Raw genomic sequence first — 16,889 nt, forward strand, 5'->3', positions numbered from 1 at the left:
AGCATTCTGGAGTTCAGGTCTGAGGTAGGAGCTGCCTAATCAGCACCACACGGGTGGCCGCAGAAGGATGCTCTGGGGAAGTCCTTGAACCTCACGAGGTTGAGAGTGGCAGCGCTGCTTTTGCAGCACGGGGCCCTCTTTAAATACCTCCTTGAGACAACGTTTCCCCAAAACTTCTGTCAAGACTTGTCGTAGAAAAATACCCTTTGTTTAGCTTTGTGGTGGGTGTTTGGAGTTTTAATTGTATATAATGAGTCAAGCTTAAAGATTTTGTTGAAGAAGAAAATTGTGCTGATTTTTGAAGTGGATCCTCCTGGAAACAATTTGTGGTTTCTCTGTATGTTTAGCTTCAGTTCAAAACGCAATATATGGGTTTGGGTACTCTTGGTATGAAAGTCAGGAGGGATGGGGGGGCGGGGGGGCGTGTAGATCTTGCTGTGCTGTCTGCAGTAGTGCGAGGACAGTGCGGAGGAAAAAAAAGATTTCTGCTTTTGTTGGGAGAGTTGGGTGACTCGCTGGCACTCAGTGGTGAGCAGCAGCATTCCACCTCCGAGAGCAGGAATATTCGGGCAGCGCAGTGCAACGCAGAGGTCCTGCCACTCACAGCTTTCCTTGAGTATCCCGGACTGTGTGGAGGGGACCAGCTGGGTTTGGTTTGAAGGGTGAGATGTTTGATTCTGGCATAGAAAACTGCAACGCTGATTGCTGCGTAAGTTGAGAAATGAGAAATACATTAATACATTATAAATATTAATGTATTATGAGAAATATTTCCTGTATGTATGATATAACCAGTTAATATTAGTAGAATATATTCCTAAAATAATTATTTCTCACTTTTATAATACGAGATATAATAGGTTGCAGAGCACTGCAAGGGTTAACCAGCAGGAGGATGGTAGCTGATCTACCTGTCCTGTTTTCTCAAAGTTACTGGACTTGGGATGGGACCTAGAAATCCCAGCTGATGTCTTCAGGCATCAAGTGAAAACCATGCCCTGTCCTGAGAACCCACCTGACGAGCTCCTGCAGGCTCAGGCGCTTCTGTGGCTCTCAACAGAAATATCTAGAAAAGAAGCTGGTTTGCCCTTTGTGGGTTTGAATAAAGGAGATGATATCAGCGTGTATGATTTCAGTCTGCAAGAAAACACAGTTACTGGACTTTGGGACACAAAGGGAAAAATGCTTTTGCAGCCTTTGAGTCTGAAGAAGATGGAAGAAAGCTTAAAAAAATAGTGGTGTTACCCAAAGCAAACACTTGTGGCCATGAGGATGCCTGAGCCTGGGGCAGAATTGCTGTGGGAAGGGTTGTTTTCTGGTTGTGGAAGGGATAGTTTACCAGAAATATGCACATGCGGCATTATTTTGAAACTGGGGCTGGAAACACTGAAGAAACAAAGGCATTTTGCTGGTGATTTGGCTCAGTTGTATTTTGTCATCTCTTTTCAAGGTGGATCATCTGGACAAGAACGGTCAGTGCGCTCTGGTCCACGCTGCGCTCAGGGGACACCTGGAGGTGGTGAAGTTCCTGATCCAGTGCGACTGGACCATGGCTGGGCAGCAGCAGGGCGTGTTTAAGAAGAGCCACGCCATCCAGCAGGCGCTGATCGCCGCGGCCAGCATGGGCTACACCGAGGTGAGGTCTGCCAGCACCTCTGGGGGGTGGGGAACCACCGCTTGGCTGTGGGTCCTGGCCAGAGTGTTGACCAAAGGGGGTCTCGGAGCCGGAGTCAGTGCCTCCATCCTGCTCCTCCTCCCCTTCCCATCCCAGGCAGTGGGATTCCCACATCCCTCAGCAGGTGCCGGGGTCTGGGTGGGCATCCAGGAGGGGAAGCCCAACAAGCCGTCAGGTCGCTGGAACAAACGTTGAAGCAGGGGGGATAACCAGCACGCTGCTTACGCCGCTGCCCAGCGCTGCTGGGGCAGTGTGAGACCAGGTGGCTTTGGACTGTGTGTTGGGGGAGAGAAGAGTCAAAGAGCTTCATCCTGTCATACTGCTCAAGATCTGCCGTGTGCAAGATGATGTATAGAATCATTTTGGTTGGAAAACACCTTTCGGATCGAGTCCAACCATACACCTGACCATGCCAGGTCCAGTATTGCCGCCGGTCCCCTCAGCAGAGCCCCAGCACCTGCGGCAGTTGCTGCCCCTTCCCCTGAGGAGGGGTCCCATTTTACCCAAACACCCTCCCCCGAGGGCACCCGCTGCACGCGCTGGGTCATCTGTACCAGAACAGATACGGTCGTAAGGAACCGACACTACAAAGGCTCGTCACCTCTGGCTGCAGCAAGACCCTCGGGTGGGTCTGTGGGGTTTTTTTGCTCATCCAGGGCAGCAGGTTTGGTGGTGGATCGCTGGAGGAATACTTACTAGAGCTCGGGGGGGGCAGGCAGAGGCTGTTCCTTTCCCTCTGTGTATTCAGAGGAGCTCGTGTTGAGATGTCAGCCGTTTATAGATAACGCATCCCAGTTCGTGAGCTGACATGTCATTTTGTTTTAGATTGTCTCCTACCTGCTCGATCTTCCAGAAAAAGACGAAGAGGAGGTGGAGCGAGCACAAATCAACAGCTTTGACAGCCTCTGGGGAGAGACAGGTGATTTCTCTAGATGCGGTAGCTTCATCTTGCGTGTTTGTGTTTGTATTTATGGGCTCCCCACCACCTGGTGCATCCCTCGGCTGTTCTGATGAAGGGAGAAGGATCAGCTCCTCTGCTCCGATTTCAGGTGGTTTACATGAGCCAGGGTGGAGCTTGCACTCAGCTTAAGTAAAACAGACAAGTTTGAGTTTTGAAAATCCTGAGCTGCTGCAGCCCCTGGCACTTCTCAGGAGTGTGCAGGCATGCAGCATTTCTGACAACCAGACCCCTGATTTCTCTGAAACATCTCACGTTACGTGAGAGGGACACACAATCCTGCAATTTCTCTCTTGTTATTGGGCATGTTTATCCAAAGCATCTCCCTGCTTCTCTCTCGCCTTCCCCATTACGTGCAGCACCATGACTGTTAAGTTATCCATTGATTTTCTGAAAACTTCTCATTATTTAGTACCTGGTAATTAAACCGATGTCTGTTTGTGCAGTACTATATTTTGGTATTAGTGGGTATAACACAGAAGCCTTGCTTTCCCAACTTCTACTAAAACAAAAGCAGCCGGTCACCCCTTCCACCCCACAGACACAAAGCGCGCTGTCGTCTCCGTTTCTTGAGATACTCAAACTCGCAGCCGTTAGCTTTTCACTCCAGTGACCTCAGAAATATTACCCACCGCCTTTTGTACTCAACTCACTAATCTACTTCCATCACTGGGAATGTTCCTGTCAAGATAATACACCAAGGGAACGTTCCTGTCGGGGTAGCGGGTGCTGACGTTGGGTCTGTCACCTTTGTTTAAGAACGACACGATCCAAGGGCACAGGCGGCGGTGGGCACGTGGCTCGGTCCTTGGTGGGGCTGTGTCTGCTTAGAAGGGGGCGAGGTGGGGGGGGCAGGGTTGTGTTCTGAGCTGGTTTACCTCCGGAAAGGTGCGGTGTCTAGCAGAAAGTATTGCCCCTGAGCTGTCAAGGACAAGGAGAGAAGGATGAGCTGCGCCGCCGGGGGTGCCCGGGCTGCTCTGTGCCCCGCGCAGGGTGGCAGGGACAGAGTCAGCTCCTGCGCCCACAGGGACGTCACGGAGTGCCGGGGGCGTTGTGCCGTTGTTGGCGGAAATAAGGGCAACATAAATGAGCAATTAAAAGTGCCCCTAGGGTGTCGTGGGAGAAAAAGAGAATGAGGAATGGGATTAGCCAAGTGAAATGGCTGAACCTCGGTAACGGGAGAACGGCTTCGCCACCAGTGAGCTCACGGTCTGCAGTGGTGACCAGGCCAGGGCCATCCAGAATGTTCTCTGCTGTTTGGCTCCTGAGGACCATCGTGTAAATAGGATGGTGATCCAGGCACCTTCCGAGTTAGATCGAAAGCTGCTGAGATGTCTCCCTGCAAAGTAACCTCGTGGGCAGCGTCAGACGCTACAGATACTGCGCTGGGATAGTCCTGGGCTGCCTGGATGGATCTGGCAGAGCCTGGTGTAAAGCCGGGGCCATCTGACCCTGCCCGTCGCTGGGGGTCTGCCTTTGCAGGTCACACCATCCCGCTCCCTCCTGCTCAGCCCTGTGCTCCAGGCTGGAAGTGAGCACCACGCTCATCTCCCTGACACCATCCAGCTCTTCTCGTTGCTCTTTCCCTCTGTGCTGGGCTGCTCTGCCGTTCCTAGCCTGCCCGATGCCCCCAGGACTCTTCAGCAGGAGCCTTTCCCACCTCTGTTGTCCCCCTTCCCACACCTCTCCTCCCAACAATGCCAAAAGCTGGGCTCACCCAGAGGTCTGGGAGTGGTTTCTGAGTAACTGCGATAGGTGGGAATGTGAATTTGTGATTCACAAATCACACACACACTGAGGAGCCATCTCAAAGGATGGGGTTTTATCCCATTAAAATTGGTGGTAGGGAAAACGGGAAAATGAGCAAAACCAAGCCAGCCACTAAATTCAGCAGTCTTCTGCCCAGGCACAGGCAGAACAAGTTTATGCGGATCTACAGACTCCCTTTTAGATCGTTTCTTGATCATTATTATTATTATTATTATTATTATTATTTTCCCCAAAGTAAAGAGCGAGTTCAGTTAAATTTGAAGAGAAATGCTGGTTTCAACCCAAAAATAGCAATCTGCTCTAAAAATCTGAATCATGTCTTGTCTGTTTTTTTGATACTTGTTGCTCATGTGTCTAATCTTCCGCAGAGCAGAGCTGCCTGCCTGCCTTAGTGATATCAGCTTGATATCATCCCCGTGGCAGTGCCAAGTGACATCGTAAGTTTAGGAATTGCTGACAGCAGACTAAAGCCGACTCCAGATGGAATATTTCTCCCAGGGACAAGACTAAGATCAAAACCCAACACGAAAGTATCTGAGTCACTTGTAATAACTCCGTCAGAGTTGGAGGTGCAACGAACGACCCCATCAGGCTGCCTTGGGCTGGCTGCCAGGCTGGGGAGCAGGTACACGTGCCGTGTAGGGCGACTTCATGATTCCTTGTCCAGATAAAGTTGTTTTTTCCTCTACGAGAACGAGACGTGTTCTGCACAACAGCCGAGGCAGGATGCGCCCTTGCAGATCCCTGGTGCCGGAGACTGTGGCTCATCTGGACGTTGCTCGCTGACGGAGGGGAGCATGCCCACACCTGAAACTTGTCTCAGGTTTTGGTTGAGCTGTGTTTTGAGAAATGCAGCAACCGTTTTATGGCCTTTATGCCAAGACTTTGTTATTGCACTGTGAGTTGTTCTCCTGGCATTACGTCCTCATGGAAAAGCTGCAAATGAACGTTTTCCAGCCCAGCATCCTGGTTGCTGTGCCTTGGCTGGGCTTGGTGGGCTTGCCTCGCTCATGCTGGGCCATAGGAGCTCTCTGGCAGACAGAAAAACTTCAAACAAAGCATTTCCATTTCTCTCATTTCCTCTCATCACCTTTCCTTGGCTTTTCCAGTCTCCTTTCAACACACAGGCAGAGCCTTACCTTGTGTTGTGGGGTTTTTGGAGACTAATGGCTGTTGTAAGGCACGTTGCTGATGCCAGAAACAGGCTGCTGAGTCCCTCTAAGGAGTGCTGAAAGGCTTAAATAAGCAGATGCTTCTAGAATTTTTCCTGAAGTAATTTAATTGAGCTTTTGGGCTTGGACAATTGGACACCAGCCACAGGCTCAAGGTGGGCAGCAGTGGAGCTGGAGCTTGGGGATGTCAGAAGCCACTTTGGTCCGAAGGCTGGAGGTGCAGGGGTGGGTGCCTGTGCTGGGAGCAGCGGGGGCTGTCGGGCTCGTTGCAGCTGGAGGGACTGCAGCGGGTCATCTAGTCCATCCTTCTGGTCAAAGTGCAGGCGCCGGTGAAGCCTGGTGTGCCTTGGTGAGTTGGTCCCCCAGGGCCCAGCTGCACCGAGCTCCTCTCACCCCTCAGAGCATTTCCCCGTTTCTGAGAATGGATGTTTAGGTGTCTGTGCGTTCTACGAGACGAGCTCGGGTAGGTCTCTCTCAGCAGGCAGCAGAAATCCAGCACATCGGTGTGGAACCTTCCTGAAGCAGCAAGGTGTGACCTGCTGATAGCACAGAAATTTTTGAGCTCCCCTTGGGCTCTGCAGCTTGGAGCTGCAGGGGACGGACTGAAGCTACCAGTTGCTTTGACCCTGAGGAAGAGAGTAGCGGAAAGATGTGTCGGTGCGGGTAGAGTGGATGGCAGGGCAGGGTGGAGGGGGGTAAGGGTGTGGCCGCGGATCAAATCCCCCTGTTTCAGTAGTGTCTTTTCCAAAGAACATTTCATGACTAACACCAAACACCCAGGTGCTGTACAGTATTTCGTTGTTGCAAATATAAGTCGTTTTGACGTGAAACACCTCAAATTAACCTGCAACATTTCAAGTGCGGGCAGGTTTAGAAATAGAACCCAAAAGCCCTGCATACCGACCCCTCTGCCGTGCACATTACGCGCAGTCCTCCTTCTATATTTGTAGCTTACGTTTAAAACCCACATGGATCTGATTATAGATTTTGCAGAACGTTCTGCTTGTGGCAGCGAGATGATTTTTCTTTTAACTCTTGGTGTCTCTCCACCCCAAGAGAAGAAAACTGAACCATAATGTGGAACAGAATAGAGAATTAATTAAATCCCCCAACATTAACAGTGTTGCAGTTGGAAACCCATCAACACCTCGTAATCAGCCATCCCACAGAAATGTACTTCAAAGAAAAAACAAGCTACGTCAGTTAGAAATAGACTCCCACCTTCTGCTCTGACTCCTACTGGAAGCAGCAGAGCATCGAGCCAGTGGAGCTGAGCTGGAGCGCACGGAAAGTTGGGGAGAGGAGGGAGGGACCACAAAGTCTAAAATTACTACCCAAGACGAGCCGAAGGCAGAGCCTGCGCCTGGAACTATTTTCAGTTTGAATGTGTCTTTTCTAACCCACCCATACTTTCTGAGTTAACGGAGCACGTTTTGTCAGGGAAGGACTCTGGGGTGCTGCTTCCACCCACCTGTGGTGCTGGGAGCATCTGTAATACTGGGAGCGAGAGAGAAGTTTGGGTTTGCACAAAGACCCTTGCTGGTAGGATCAGTCTTGGCCACAAACAAAGCCCAGAATTCGTGGTTTTCTGGGAGAACGGGTGAAAATTTTCATACCGGGTTTGCCTTACAGTTGTTTCTTTGGTTTCAAAGATCTACGGGCTAAGGTGAGATACTGAAAAGGGGAATCCTCTGTCTGAATGGTGCTGCTGTGTGCTTGTTCAGACAGAGAAGACCCACAAATCTGCCCGACACCCGGGGTGGCAGCGATCTGTCCCTGCCTCCCGCTCGGTCCCGCACGTGTAGTCCCGGTGGAGTGAGCCAGGGCGGGTTGCAGAGGGTCTTGGCAAGACGGCACGGACCCGGAGAGCAGGAGAGCGGGGCTTTCTCTGGGCGCGTGCTGGGCACCCGGCTCGCAGCCTGTGGTGGGGAAGCCCGTGGGACGCCGGGGGGAGCAGGGAGGGCTCTCCATGACCAGGCTCTTGGTCCTTCGCAGCCACCCCGTGGGCACCAGCTGTGCATGCCTGTAGGCGACGGCGCGCTCATTGCAGTTCTCGCCCGGTTTCACTCGCGGAAAGTAATAAAAGCTGATTATTTCCATCCTATTCCATAATGTTCCGAGATCTTGCCGGGGAAGACTTGACCTTTGAAGTTAACTAAAATGATAAGAGCTCGAACTGCCCTGACCCAACCAGTTTTCTTTGCTCGTTTGGCCTGCCGGGAGGGACGTTTGGCATTTCAGGCTCCGTCGCTCCGGTGCCCAGCGGGAGGACCTGCCTCGGGACGGGGGGAGCTCCGTGGGGAGCGCGGCACCTTCCCTTCACTGTTCTTCTCTCCTCCAGCCCTGACGGCGGCGGCGGGACGCGGGAAGCTGGATGTCTGCCGGCTCCTCCTGGAGCAGGGCGCCGCGGTGGCCCAGCCCAACCGCCGCGGTGTCATCCCGCTCTTCAGCGCCGTGAGACAGGGCCACTGGCAGGTGAGTGGCTCAGCGCAGTGCCTGGTGTCCGCGCTCGGGCCGTCCCGTGTGCCCGCCGGGATGCCGGGTGCAGGAGGCAAGCCCTGGTCTTCTGGGGAGTGATGGGAGCAAGGATGCTGATGCTTCATGCACCCGTGCTCTCACTGGCTGCGCGCAGCTTTTGCTTAAGTACTGTGTTATCTCACCGTTGGGGGAGCAAACGAGATGCTCTTGACTTAAAAGGTCATTTTTCCTGTCCTTACACCTCTGTTGCTCCTCCTGTGCCCTGACCTTGCAGCAGTAATCCCAGAGGGCACCGTGCCCCGGGGGGTGAGTTTTCACGCCACGGGGACCGCGCTGCTCATCCTCGGCTCTGGTTCCCAACTGGTCTCTCCATACAGCGCTTGGTCTCGCTTTGTGTTGCAGATTGTAGACCTCTTGCTCACGCACGGCGCTGATGTGAACATGGCAGACAAGCAGGGGCGGACACCGCTGATGATGGCTGCATCCGAGGGACACCTGGGCACGGTGGAGTTCCTGCTTGCACAAGGTTAGAGCACGCAGCTGGAAGCATGTTGGGGACCAGCCCTGGCACGTCCCACCGCACTGGCTCCTGCACAGCTGGGGTCCGTTGTGTCGGGCTGGGGGCTGTAATCCTGCTGCTGGAGCGGGCAGTGGGGCAGGTTCTCAGCAACGTATCCAGCTTCTTGGGGACAGACTAGAGTAGCCCTAGTGTTAATCTTGGCCATGCGTTTTGTTGTCTGGTTGGTGCTCACGGCCTCCAAACCGCGCATTTGAGGTGGAAAATGAACTAATGAATCGCAGGTGCTTTGAGCATTGAGTTAAGAACATGCCCTTGAACCATGCTTGGAGCTTTCACCTTAGAGAAAAAAACAACAAGTGATGCGACTGAGCTGTCAGCATCGCCACGGAACAGGCAGGCAAGGGGACACGTTTTAACGCTTCCATTTTTCGTGCTAGTGTTGGTGGCCACGTGTTTGACACTGCATCAGCAGGAGGGTGAGGCCCCAGCCCAGGCAAGGCTTCGGTGTGTTTAGTGAAACCAGAATCGTTCCAAAGCTTTCACTCACAGGTTGGCTTTGCTCAGCACTTTCGGTATCCGGTGACTCTCCCTCACAGGAGCATGTTTCAGTTTTGCTCATTTCTGCCGTTCGTGTTTGAGGTGAGTCACCCCGACACGCTGCCTGCAACCTGTGTGAACACGACTATTTCTTGTTTCGGTAGTTCCTTAGAGAGGCTTCAGGGGGGTTTGGTTTTTTGTGGGGTCGTTTTGACAAATAGCCAATGTTTGTTTGTTTTGGTTGGGTGATTTTCCTTTTTTTTTTTTTTTTTTTTTTTCTTTTTCCTAGAAATAGCATTTAATTCTTGTATTGTTATTTGATATTTTTATTTCAGGTAAGATCCCTCTTTGGGAAGGGATATTTTCTTCATATCGTAAGTGACTGTGTCTGACCTCTTAGCCAAAATGTGAGACACTTGAATATTCTGCATAGTAGTTGTAAGAATATTTTTTCGCTGTCGAATTGCCAGGCTTCCAAGAAGTTTCTCATTGCCCATCTGTCCTGCACGCAGGCCAGTGGGATCCTTGCTGTTCAGTGCTGTAACCTGCATAGGGGTGTGACAAAGATCAGTTTGAGGGATGAGTTTCTTACAAATTAACTCAATGAATTCTTTTCTGCGGTTCTAGGTTTTCAAAAATTTCAAATCAACACTCTCCGTGTTTGCGTTGTAATGTGGCTCCTCTTGCAGCTTGGCTGAATCTATGTAGAAGGCTTAAAATAAGCAAATGTGGGTTTCTGCCAGACTTGCGAACTGTGCATGTTGCTTAAGACCAACTGGTTCAGTGGAGGATGAAAGTACCAAATAATCTGATCTTGGCTATGGGATCACCAGCAAATGCACGTAACGTTTCCCTGGCTCTTTGGACATGAAAAGCCCAAGAAGTCAAAAATACAAAAATCTTTTTTTACTTTAAAAGATCCGTTCTTCTGAATAGTGTAATAAGCTCCACTAAATGTGCTATAGCACATGATCCTGAAAAGTTAGCGCAAGCCTGGGCAGAGTACAGTGATAAATGTTATATTTTAATTAAAATGGCTTTGACAATCCTGTTCAATGTTTCATTAAAATCAAAGTGTGTGAATCATAAGCCATAAGCATTAATTAGTGTGTTGCAAAGCAAATCTCATTTGACTGTACTTGATTAACACAGTCAGCGTTAGTAAACACTTCTTATTAACAGAGTTGCAGTCATCAATCAATTTGAAATCCAAATTTTTGGAGTTACCTACTGCTCTTGCTTAACACCCAGAAGTAACGGACGTGTGAATGGTGAATTAAACTCCCCAGCTGCTGCTAGAGCTGGTATTTGTACAAATCTGTGTTACACAAAGCAAAATATGCTCATTCCTTTTGGAGATGCTCATTCCTTTTGGAGATGCTCATTCCTTTTGGAGAGAGCTTGATTCTGAACCTCAATTTTCCACAAAAATCAATCCCTCGATGGTTTTGCTGCCGTGGGGCACATGGTACCTGTGGATCCTGCTCCTCGCCCCCTGCCTTGTGCCTCTGACACATGCCACCGAGCCTGGACCCTCAGAACAGAAAAGATCCGACCATCCCGGCTGCTCCCTTCTTCTCTTTGATGCTCCAAGTGTCGGTCATTTTTTATTTTTTTTTCACCAGCCGGCTCATTGCTGCGTGGCGTGCCTGCTGGATGACATATTAAATCATGAATTCTTGCATGTAGCAGGTTCGGGGGTTTTAGGGAAGGAGCAGCCCAGCCCTTCTCAGCAGCCAGCTGGGGTCACCCAGACAGAACCTCCCCCACTGCAGCAGGGGTCCATCCCACGAGGTCACCTTAATCCGCTGGCCCTCGGAACCATCCGTTGGGTTGAGGTCAGTGCCTCAGCACTCAGTAGGACGGGGATCCCCGAAGGAGCGGAGGATGCCTTCAGAGTCGAGCAGAGCTTCGTGCTGCCGCGGGGGTTGTGCCCAGCCCGCCTCGCAGCAGCGTTTTGGCATCTCCAAGCGATGTGCGTTCTCCACTGGCTTAGACCTTCAGCTCGCGTTGCTGCAGTGATACCCCCAGCCTGTACCCCGTGGGATGGCGTGTCTCTTCCACTGGACCAGGAAAAGAGTGGGAAGGCTGAGCGATGATGTGGCTTTCCAGCCTTCCCTCTGCTTGCAGGAGATTTCTCACCAGAGGGAAAACACAAGAGAAGGCTTTGACGGTTTGATTGCAAGAAAGTAGCTGGTGCGAGCAAGAAGGAATGAAATGAGGTTTCATCTTGCTTTGCTATTTTTCTGCATCAATGAAAGTTCTTGAAACCAAGCCAGGCAGCTGGTTCAGTTCCTAAAATGGATGGAAATCTTGCTACAACTATTTTTCTTGACCTTCTGCTCATTCTCTCATATGATCTCTCTTCAGAAATACAAACGCGAAAAAAAAAGGAACGAAAGTTGGCCCAGGGTCAGCGGAGGATCATCGGCAGGGCTTTCCCGGGGCTTCCGAAGGGTCCCTGGGTGCGGTGTGGGCAACGTGAGGGAAGGCTGCCGAGATGTGGGGACTTTGCCGTGCCTTTGCTTGTGCCTTTGAGCCGCCCTGCAGCCCGTGTCCCCCCGTGGCACACCAGCCGGCTGTGCCGCTCGGGGGCACACGGTGGGCCGGATCCTGCGGCTGGGCTGGGAGCTCTGGGCAGAGGTTTCGGAACATATCCCAGGCAGATGCTGGCGCGTTGTGCTCCTCCGCAAAGGAAAAGTTGTGCAAGCTGGAAGACCTAGCAGTTTGCTAGCATCGGGGCGGTGGTGCTAACTGGGGGATATGTCAGCTGGGATGAATGGGAAGGCTCAGGAAATTCACATTACTCCCCCACTCGCTGGGCTTTCTGGAGCCAGCAAAGGTCTCGTGCCAGGCGGTTTTGAGATTTTATCTACAGGAGAAAAATGCTGCAGCAGGCATTCACCCCGGCCTGCTGGCAGGAGCATCCCGCAGGTAGCTGCGGTTCCTCGGAGGAGCAGAGCTGGTAGGGACCTCTCCTGCTCGCCCCAGAGCCCAAGTCCTGCCTGTGCCACGGCGTCAGGAGCGTTCGCTTAATGCTGCTGTTCAGATCTCACATGCGTATCCATATGCCGTATGAAGCAAAACTGACCCGTTGGTATGGCAGCGTGATTTCTTCATCCAAGAAAATGTCAGGTCCCTCTCTCCTTGGCTTGCGGTTGGCAGTAGTTTATCCCACAGCTTCGTATTTATGTTGGGTGAATTTCAAGGAGAAACACTGCTGGAAATTGTGTCAATTTGGGTAAAGGGGAGGGGAGTGAAGAGGGGAAAATCTGTGCTTTTTTAGAAGGACGGAGCTGAATTGACTTAGTTCCCCTTGGTACGCCGTGACCTGCTGAATCAGCAAAGTGGTCTTCATCTCTGACTCACACAGGCTGCAATGGGTTTTGATTAAAAAAAAAAAAAAACACCAAAACAGTTAAAAAGAAAGATTGATGTCTCAGATGAGGGATGTCAAATCCACCCTGCTGCTCAGAAGATGTTTGCCAGAAAAGCCTACAGAGCTAGGTGCGAAAAAGTTTGCCGCTTGGTGCGAATAAACTCCTTTGCCACAGTTCCTATCGGTGCATTTGAAGTTGCCATGGAGGGTGGGATCTGCAGTGGGAGAAATGTTAATAGAGTCATTAATAATTATGTAGATAGCTCTCTAAAAATAAGCTGTCATCACTAAGCGGATGGGTGGTTGTATTGTAGTGCTCGACAGCAGAGAGCTCTTTGCTGAAGGGATGCTCGTTCTTTCAGGTGCCTCCATCGCTCTGATGGACAAGGAGGGTTTGACGGCCCTCAGCTGGGCTTGCCTGAAGGGGCACCTCACCGTGGTGCGTTCCCTGGTGGAGAACGGAGCTGCCACCGACCACGCGGATAAAAACGGACGCACTCCGCTGGACCTGGCCGCATTTTACGGCGATGCAGAGGTGGTAAGTGGCCTGTAGCGGGTGCAGAAGCAAACAGGTGGTTGATGTAAAAGCCCTAGGACAGCATGGTTGAGCTCGGTGGAGCAAGAAGCACACAGAGTCCCGGCCCCCCGTGCGTGCAGGCGCTTCCGAGGCTGAGACCCGGCAGGGGTGGCCATAGCCCGAGCGGCGGAGCAGGACGAGCTCCTGCTGCCCCCAGCACCCCGCGTCCCGCCCCGGGGCAGCGCTGACCCCCCGGCCTCTCGTTGCAGGTTCAGTTTCTGGTGGACCACGGGGCCATGATTGAGCACGTTGACTACAGCGGGATGCGGCCCCTCGACAGGGCGGTGGGGTGCCGCAACACCTCGGTCGTCGTCACTCTCCTGAAGAAAGGAGCAAAGATAGGTAGGAACAAGGGGACAGCCCGCCATCGGCTCCGTGCTCAGGCCCCTCCGAGCAGTGGGGCTGGCTTCCCAGAAAATACAAGCGTAAGAGAGAGGCAGCCTCAGCCCCGGCTGCTGCTTCGTGCTCCAAAAGCAGCCGGCGAGTCATGACTGCCTTCTTCTCTTTCTTAAAATGGGGAAATTTTTTTTTTTTTTTTTTTTTGCTGTCGTATTACTTAGCAAAGTTAATCAATAAACAACTGTTTCTTTGGCAAGGTCTTTCCTCTGGTAATGCTTTTTCTATCTTTACTAGTCTGAGTCAACAAACGTACTGTGTCCGTGCATTGCTGTGAGCTGCTGCATTCACTTGCTCTGTGTATGCTTTCAGATCTTAGTGTTACCTGCGCTGCGCCACACAGCTGCTCACGTTACGTTTTCCTGTGAAAGGGGATTTTGCTGGTGCATTGGCTTCTTTGCTGCCTGCCTCTCACAGCTGCTTTTTTCCTTTCTTTTTTTTTTTTTTTTTTTTTTTTTTTTTTTCACCTTCATCCATTTTTTTTTCCCCTCTCTCCTACAACTTTTTGTTTTCTCCTTTCTTTGAAGGTTGTCAGACGTTACCGAGTCGCCCACGAGGTATATCTCATTGCTGTCAGCATCAGCTTCGATCTGATAGCTTTGTCAGCCTTGCTTTCTCCTGTTTGATTTAGCCTGCATGCGTCCCCAACACCTCTAATCTTTTAATTTACCTCACCTTCGAATAATTTTTTTAATGACTGTTGCAGAGAATAACTTGAACTCAAAAACTAACCTCCTTCCCTCAAAACGTACTGAATCTACTGGTAGAATATTGTTGACTTGTTCTTCACCCACACTAACGAGCCGCCCCCAGATTTTTGCCACCCCTTCCCTCCCGGTGTGAGCCCCTGAGATACCCAGCGGCTCCGCACGGAGCCAGCGTGTCCCCAGCCCAGCACCAGCAGCACTTGGCACCACCTTTCCCCTGTCGTATTTTCCACCCTGATGGATTTTCTACTCTCCACCCTAACGGATTTTCTACTCTCGTAGAAACAACATCTTGTGAAGTTGGAAATCACAATCCACTTAACGCAAAACGCCTATTGACAGTCAAACTGCAGATTTCCTAGTACGCTGCCAGAGATTTTAATTTAGAAATGCTTTTATGTAACCACTCTTGATTATTTTTTTTTTTTATTTATTTTTTCCCCCTTTTAAGTAGTTTTGTCGTGTCCCCTCCCCCGAGCTGGTTCCACGACCAGCAGCGCCCTCTGGTGGAAGTGGCTCCTGGCATTCCCAGCCCCAGGTGGGGATTAGGATTAGCCTTAATGACTGCAAAGGAAAACCAGGACAGTGTGGATGATGTTCATTGAAGTGCGGGAGGAATTGTCAGCTCAATCATTTGGAGCGCTCTGCCCTTTGACCACGCCAAGTTGTTCTCTCCAGCAGAAATTCCCACCCCAGGGTATTTTTTCCACCCAGCTTCCTACCACCCTTGCATTGTATGAGTTTTTTACCCATCATGCATCCTGTACACTGCAGGTCCAGCAACATGGGCGATGGCAACCTCCAAACCAGACATCATGATCATCCTGTTGAGCAAGCTGATGGAGGAGGGAGACATGTTCTATAAGGTGAGGAGGGTGTTTCTGGAAAAGCTGCGCCGGTGCAGCCTGACGTGGCGCGGGGCTTTGGCTGAGCGGTGCTGCAGCCTTCACAGTCCTGCCTCTGCAGACTTCGGTTGTGGTTTGTGGGGCTGGGGAGGGGGCACTGGGTGCCCAAACATATAATGAAGCTGAAGCAAAGCCAAGTCTCTCTGCAGCCTGGGTCTGAGCCAGCACTTCATTTCCTCTCTGGAAATACCAGATCCCAAGTGTTCGTTCGGAGCGCTGATGTCGTTGCATCTGATCTCATGATGCTGTCATTGCCTAGCAGGGTCATTGCAGTGGGACAAGGCACCGAGATAGCATACCCCAGAAAAACTCGTGGAAGCAGCTTTTTGCAATGAAAACAGATTGTCAGGACACAGATGGCTTTGTCATGTCCTTTCGCCCATGGGAGACGTTCCACCGTTACAGTTAGAGAGTCTTTTTTGCTCTGTGTTTATTTTAAACTGATCTTTAAAACGTGGAGATTTGCACACACACACAAAATGTGCAAGTACAACAATGATTCACTGTTCAGCTCTAAGGGTGAAGCAGAAAATATGCAAAGCTGGCATTGTAACTGGAGTTATCTGCCAGAGATACACGATACAGCTGAGAAACCCGAGTTTACGAGGTTCTAAAGCTTTCTGTTCATAGCCACAAAATTTATGTCTGGGTCATCATGAATTGCGCGCGCCCTAGATCCCATCTTGCCCTCTTTCTTTCACCCTAGCTGCTGTGGCTGCCCCCCTCCAGGGCACAGAGCATCCCGTGCCAAAAATAGGTGCCCAGAATAGCAAAGATGAATCACCCTTTGAAGGTGAATGCTGCGTCCTGATAACTATAAATGGAAGCCAGTTGACAGGCTTAGATGTAGACACCTAATTTTCAGACATCTCAAGTCCAGGGAGGTGAATCTCAGCCTATTTGTCCATCTTCAGAGCCACGGCAGTGCCATAACTTTTCCCTTTGCTATTGCAGAGGCTTCTCTGAGCCCCAGGAGCTCCCCGCAAAGAACCTGCTGTTCTTTGCCCTCCCTGGTGCTTGTTCGGGTGTGGGTGTAGGGTGTCCCCCAGGAACGGGTTACCAATCACCCAGCTCAAAAGACCATCCATCCAGAAACCAGATGGAGCGGTATCAAGCCAACATAACACCATTCCTGCCGCGGTTCCCCCCGTGGCATGACAGCTCTGCGCCAAGTGGGAGAGCTCAGCTTGCACGAGGCACCTGCAGTTCCAGATCAGATGTTCCCTTGGTCAAAGGTTCTGGCTTTCCTTTCTAGAAAAGGGCTAAACGGTGAATCTGTGTTACCTTAACCACCTAAAACGTTCGCGGGGCTGGTGAGTTCTCTACAGGGAAGTGAACTCAACCCAAGGATGTGCTTTGACATGTTCTCCTTCTATTAGAAAGGTAAAGTGAAAGAGGCTGCCCAGCGCTACCAGTACGCTCTGAAAAAATTCCCCAGGGAAGGATTCGGAGAAGACCTGAAAACGTTCCGCGAGCTGAAGGTGTCGCTCCTTCTCAACCTCTCCCGGTGCCGAAGGAAAATGAACGTAAGTCTCCCCGCTCTTGCTGGCCTCGCACACAAGCTGCCCGTTCTCTGCCTGTGCACAGGGACGTGTCCGTCCCGTAACTGCGCTGTGACCTCCGAGATCTCTCCTCGGTGTAACCTGGTTGTCTTTCACCCAGCCCTGACATCTTAGAATTCAAAAGGAGTAATGGTTTAATGTGCATTTCTGATGATTAAAAATTCATTGCTATGTTTATAGCTCTTTGAATTTTTTATTACTCCCTTTTGATGATGATGTGAATTGGGGGTGGAGGCATTTTCCAGATTTCTAG

General features: G+C 51.1%; 1 protein-coding gene across 1 annotated transcript in view; it reads left to right on the forward strand.

The window, feature by feature from the left end:
• Positions 1–16,889, forward strand: part of TANC2 (tetratricopeptide repeat, ankyrin repeat and coiled-coil containing 2) — a 242,739-nt gene that overhangs the window by 214,275 nt on the left and 11,575 nt on the right. The window contains exons 17-25 of the mRNA XM_080369447.1: positions 1,393–1,636; positions 2,501–2,594; positions 7,917–8,050; positions 8,456–8,579; positions 12,852–13,027; positions 13,276–13,408; positions 13,990–14,019; positions 14,944–15,035; positions 16,454–16,600. Coding sequence (XP_080225573.1) covers positions 1,393–1,636; positions 2,501–2,594; positions 7,917–8,050; positions 8,456–8,579; positions 12,852–13,027; positions 13,276–13,408; positions 13,990–14,019; positions 14,944–15,035; positions 16,454–16,600 — 1,174 coding nt within the window. The remainder of the gene's footprint in view (positions 1–1,392; positions 1,637–2,500; positions 2,595–7,916; positions 8,051–8,455; positions 8,580–12,851; positions 13,028–13,275; positions 13,409–13,989; positions 14,020–14,943; positions 15,036–16,453; positions 16,601–16,889) is intronic.

Source organism: Falco punctatus, assembly GCF_963210335.1.
Source record: "Falco punctatus genome assembly, chromosome: 19".
NCBI classification, from domain to species: domain Eukaryota; kingdom Metazoa; phylum Chordata; class Aves; order Falconiformes; family Falconidae; genus Falco; species Falco punctatus.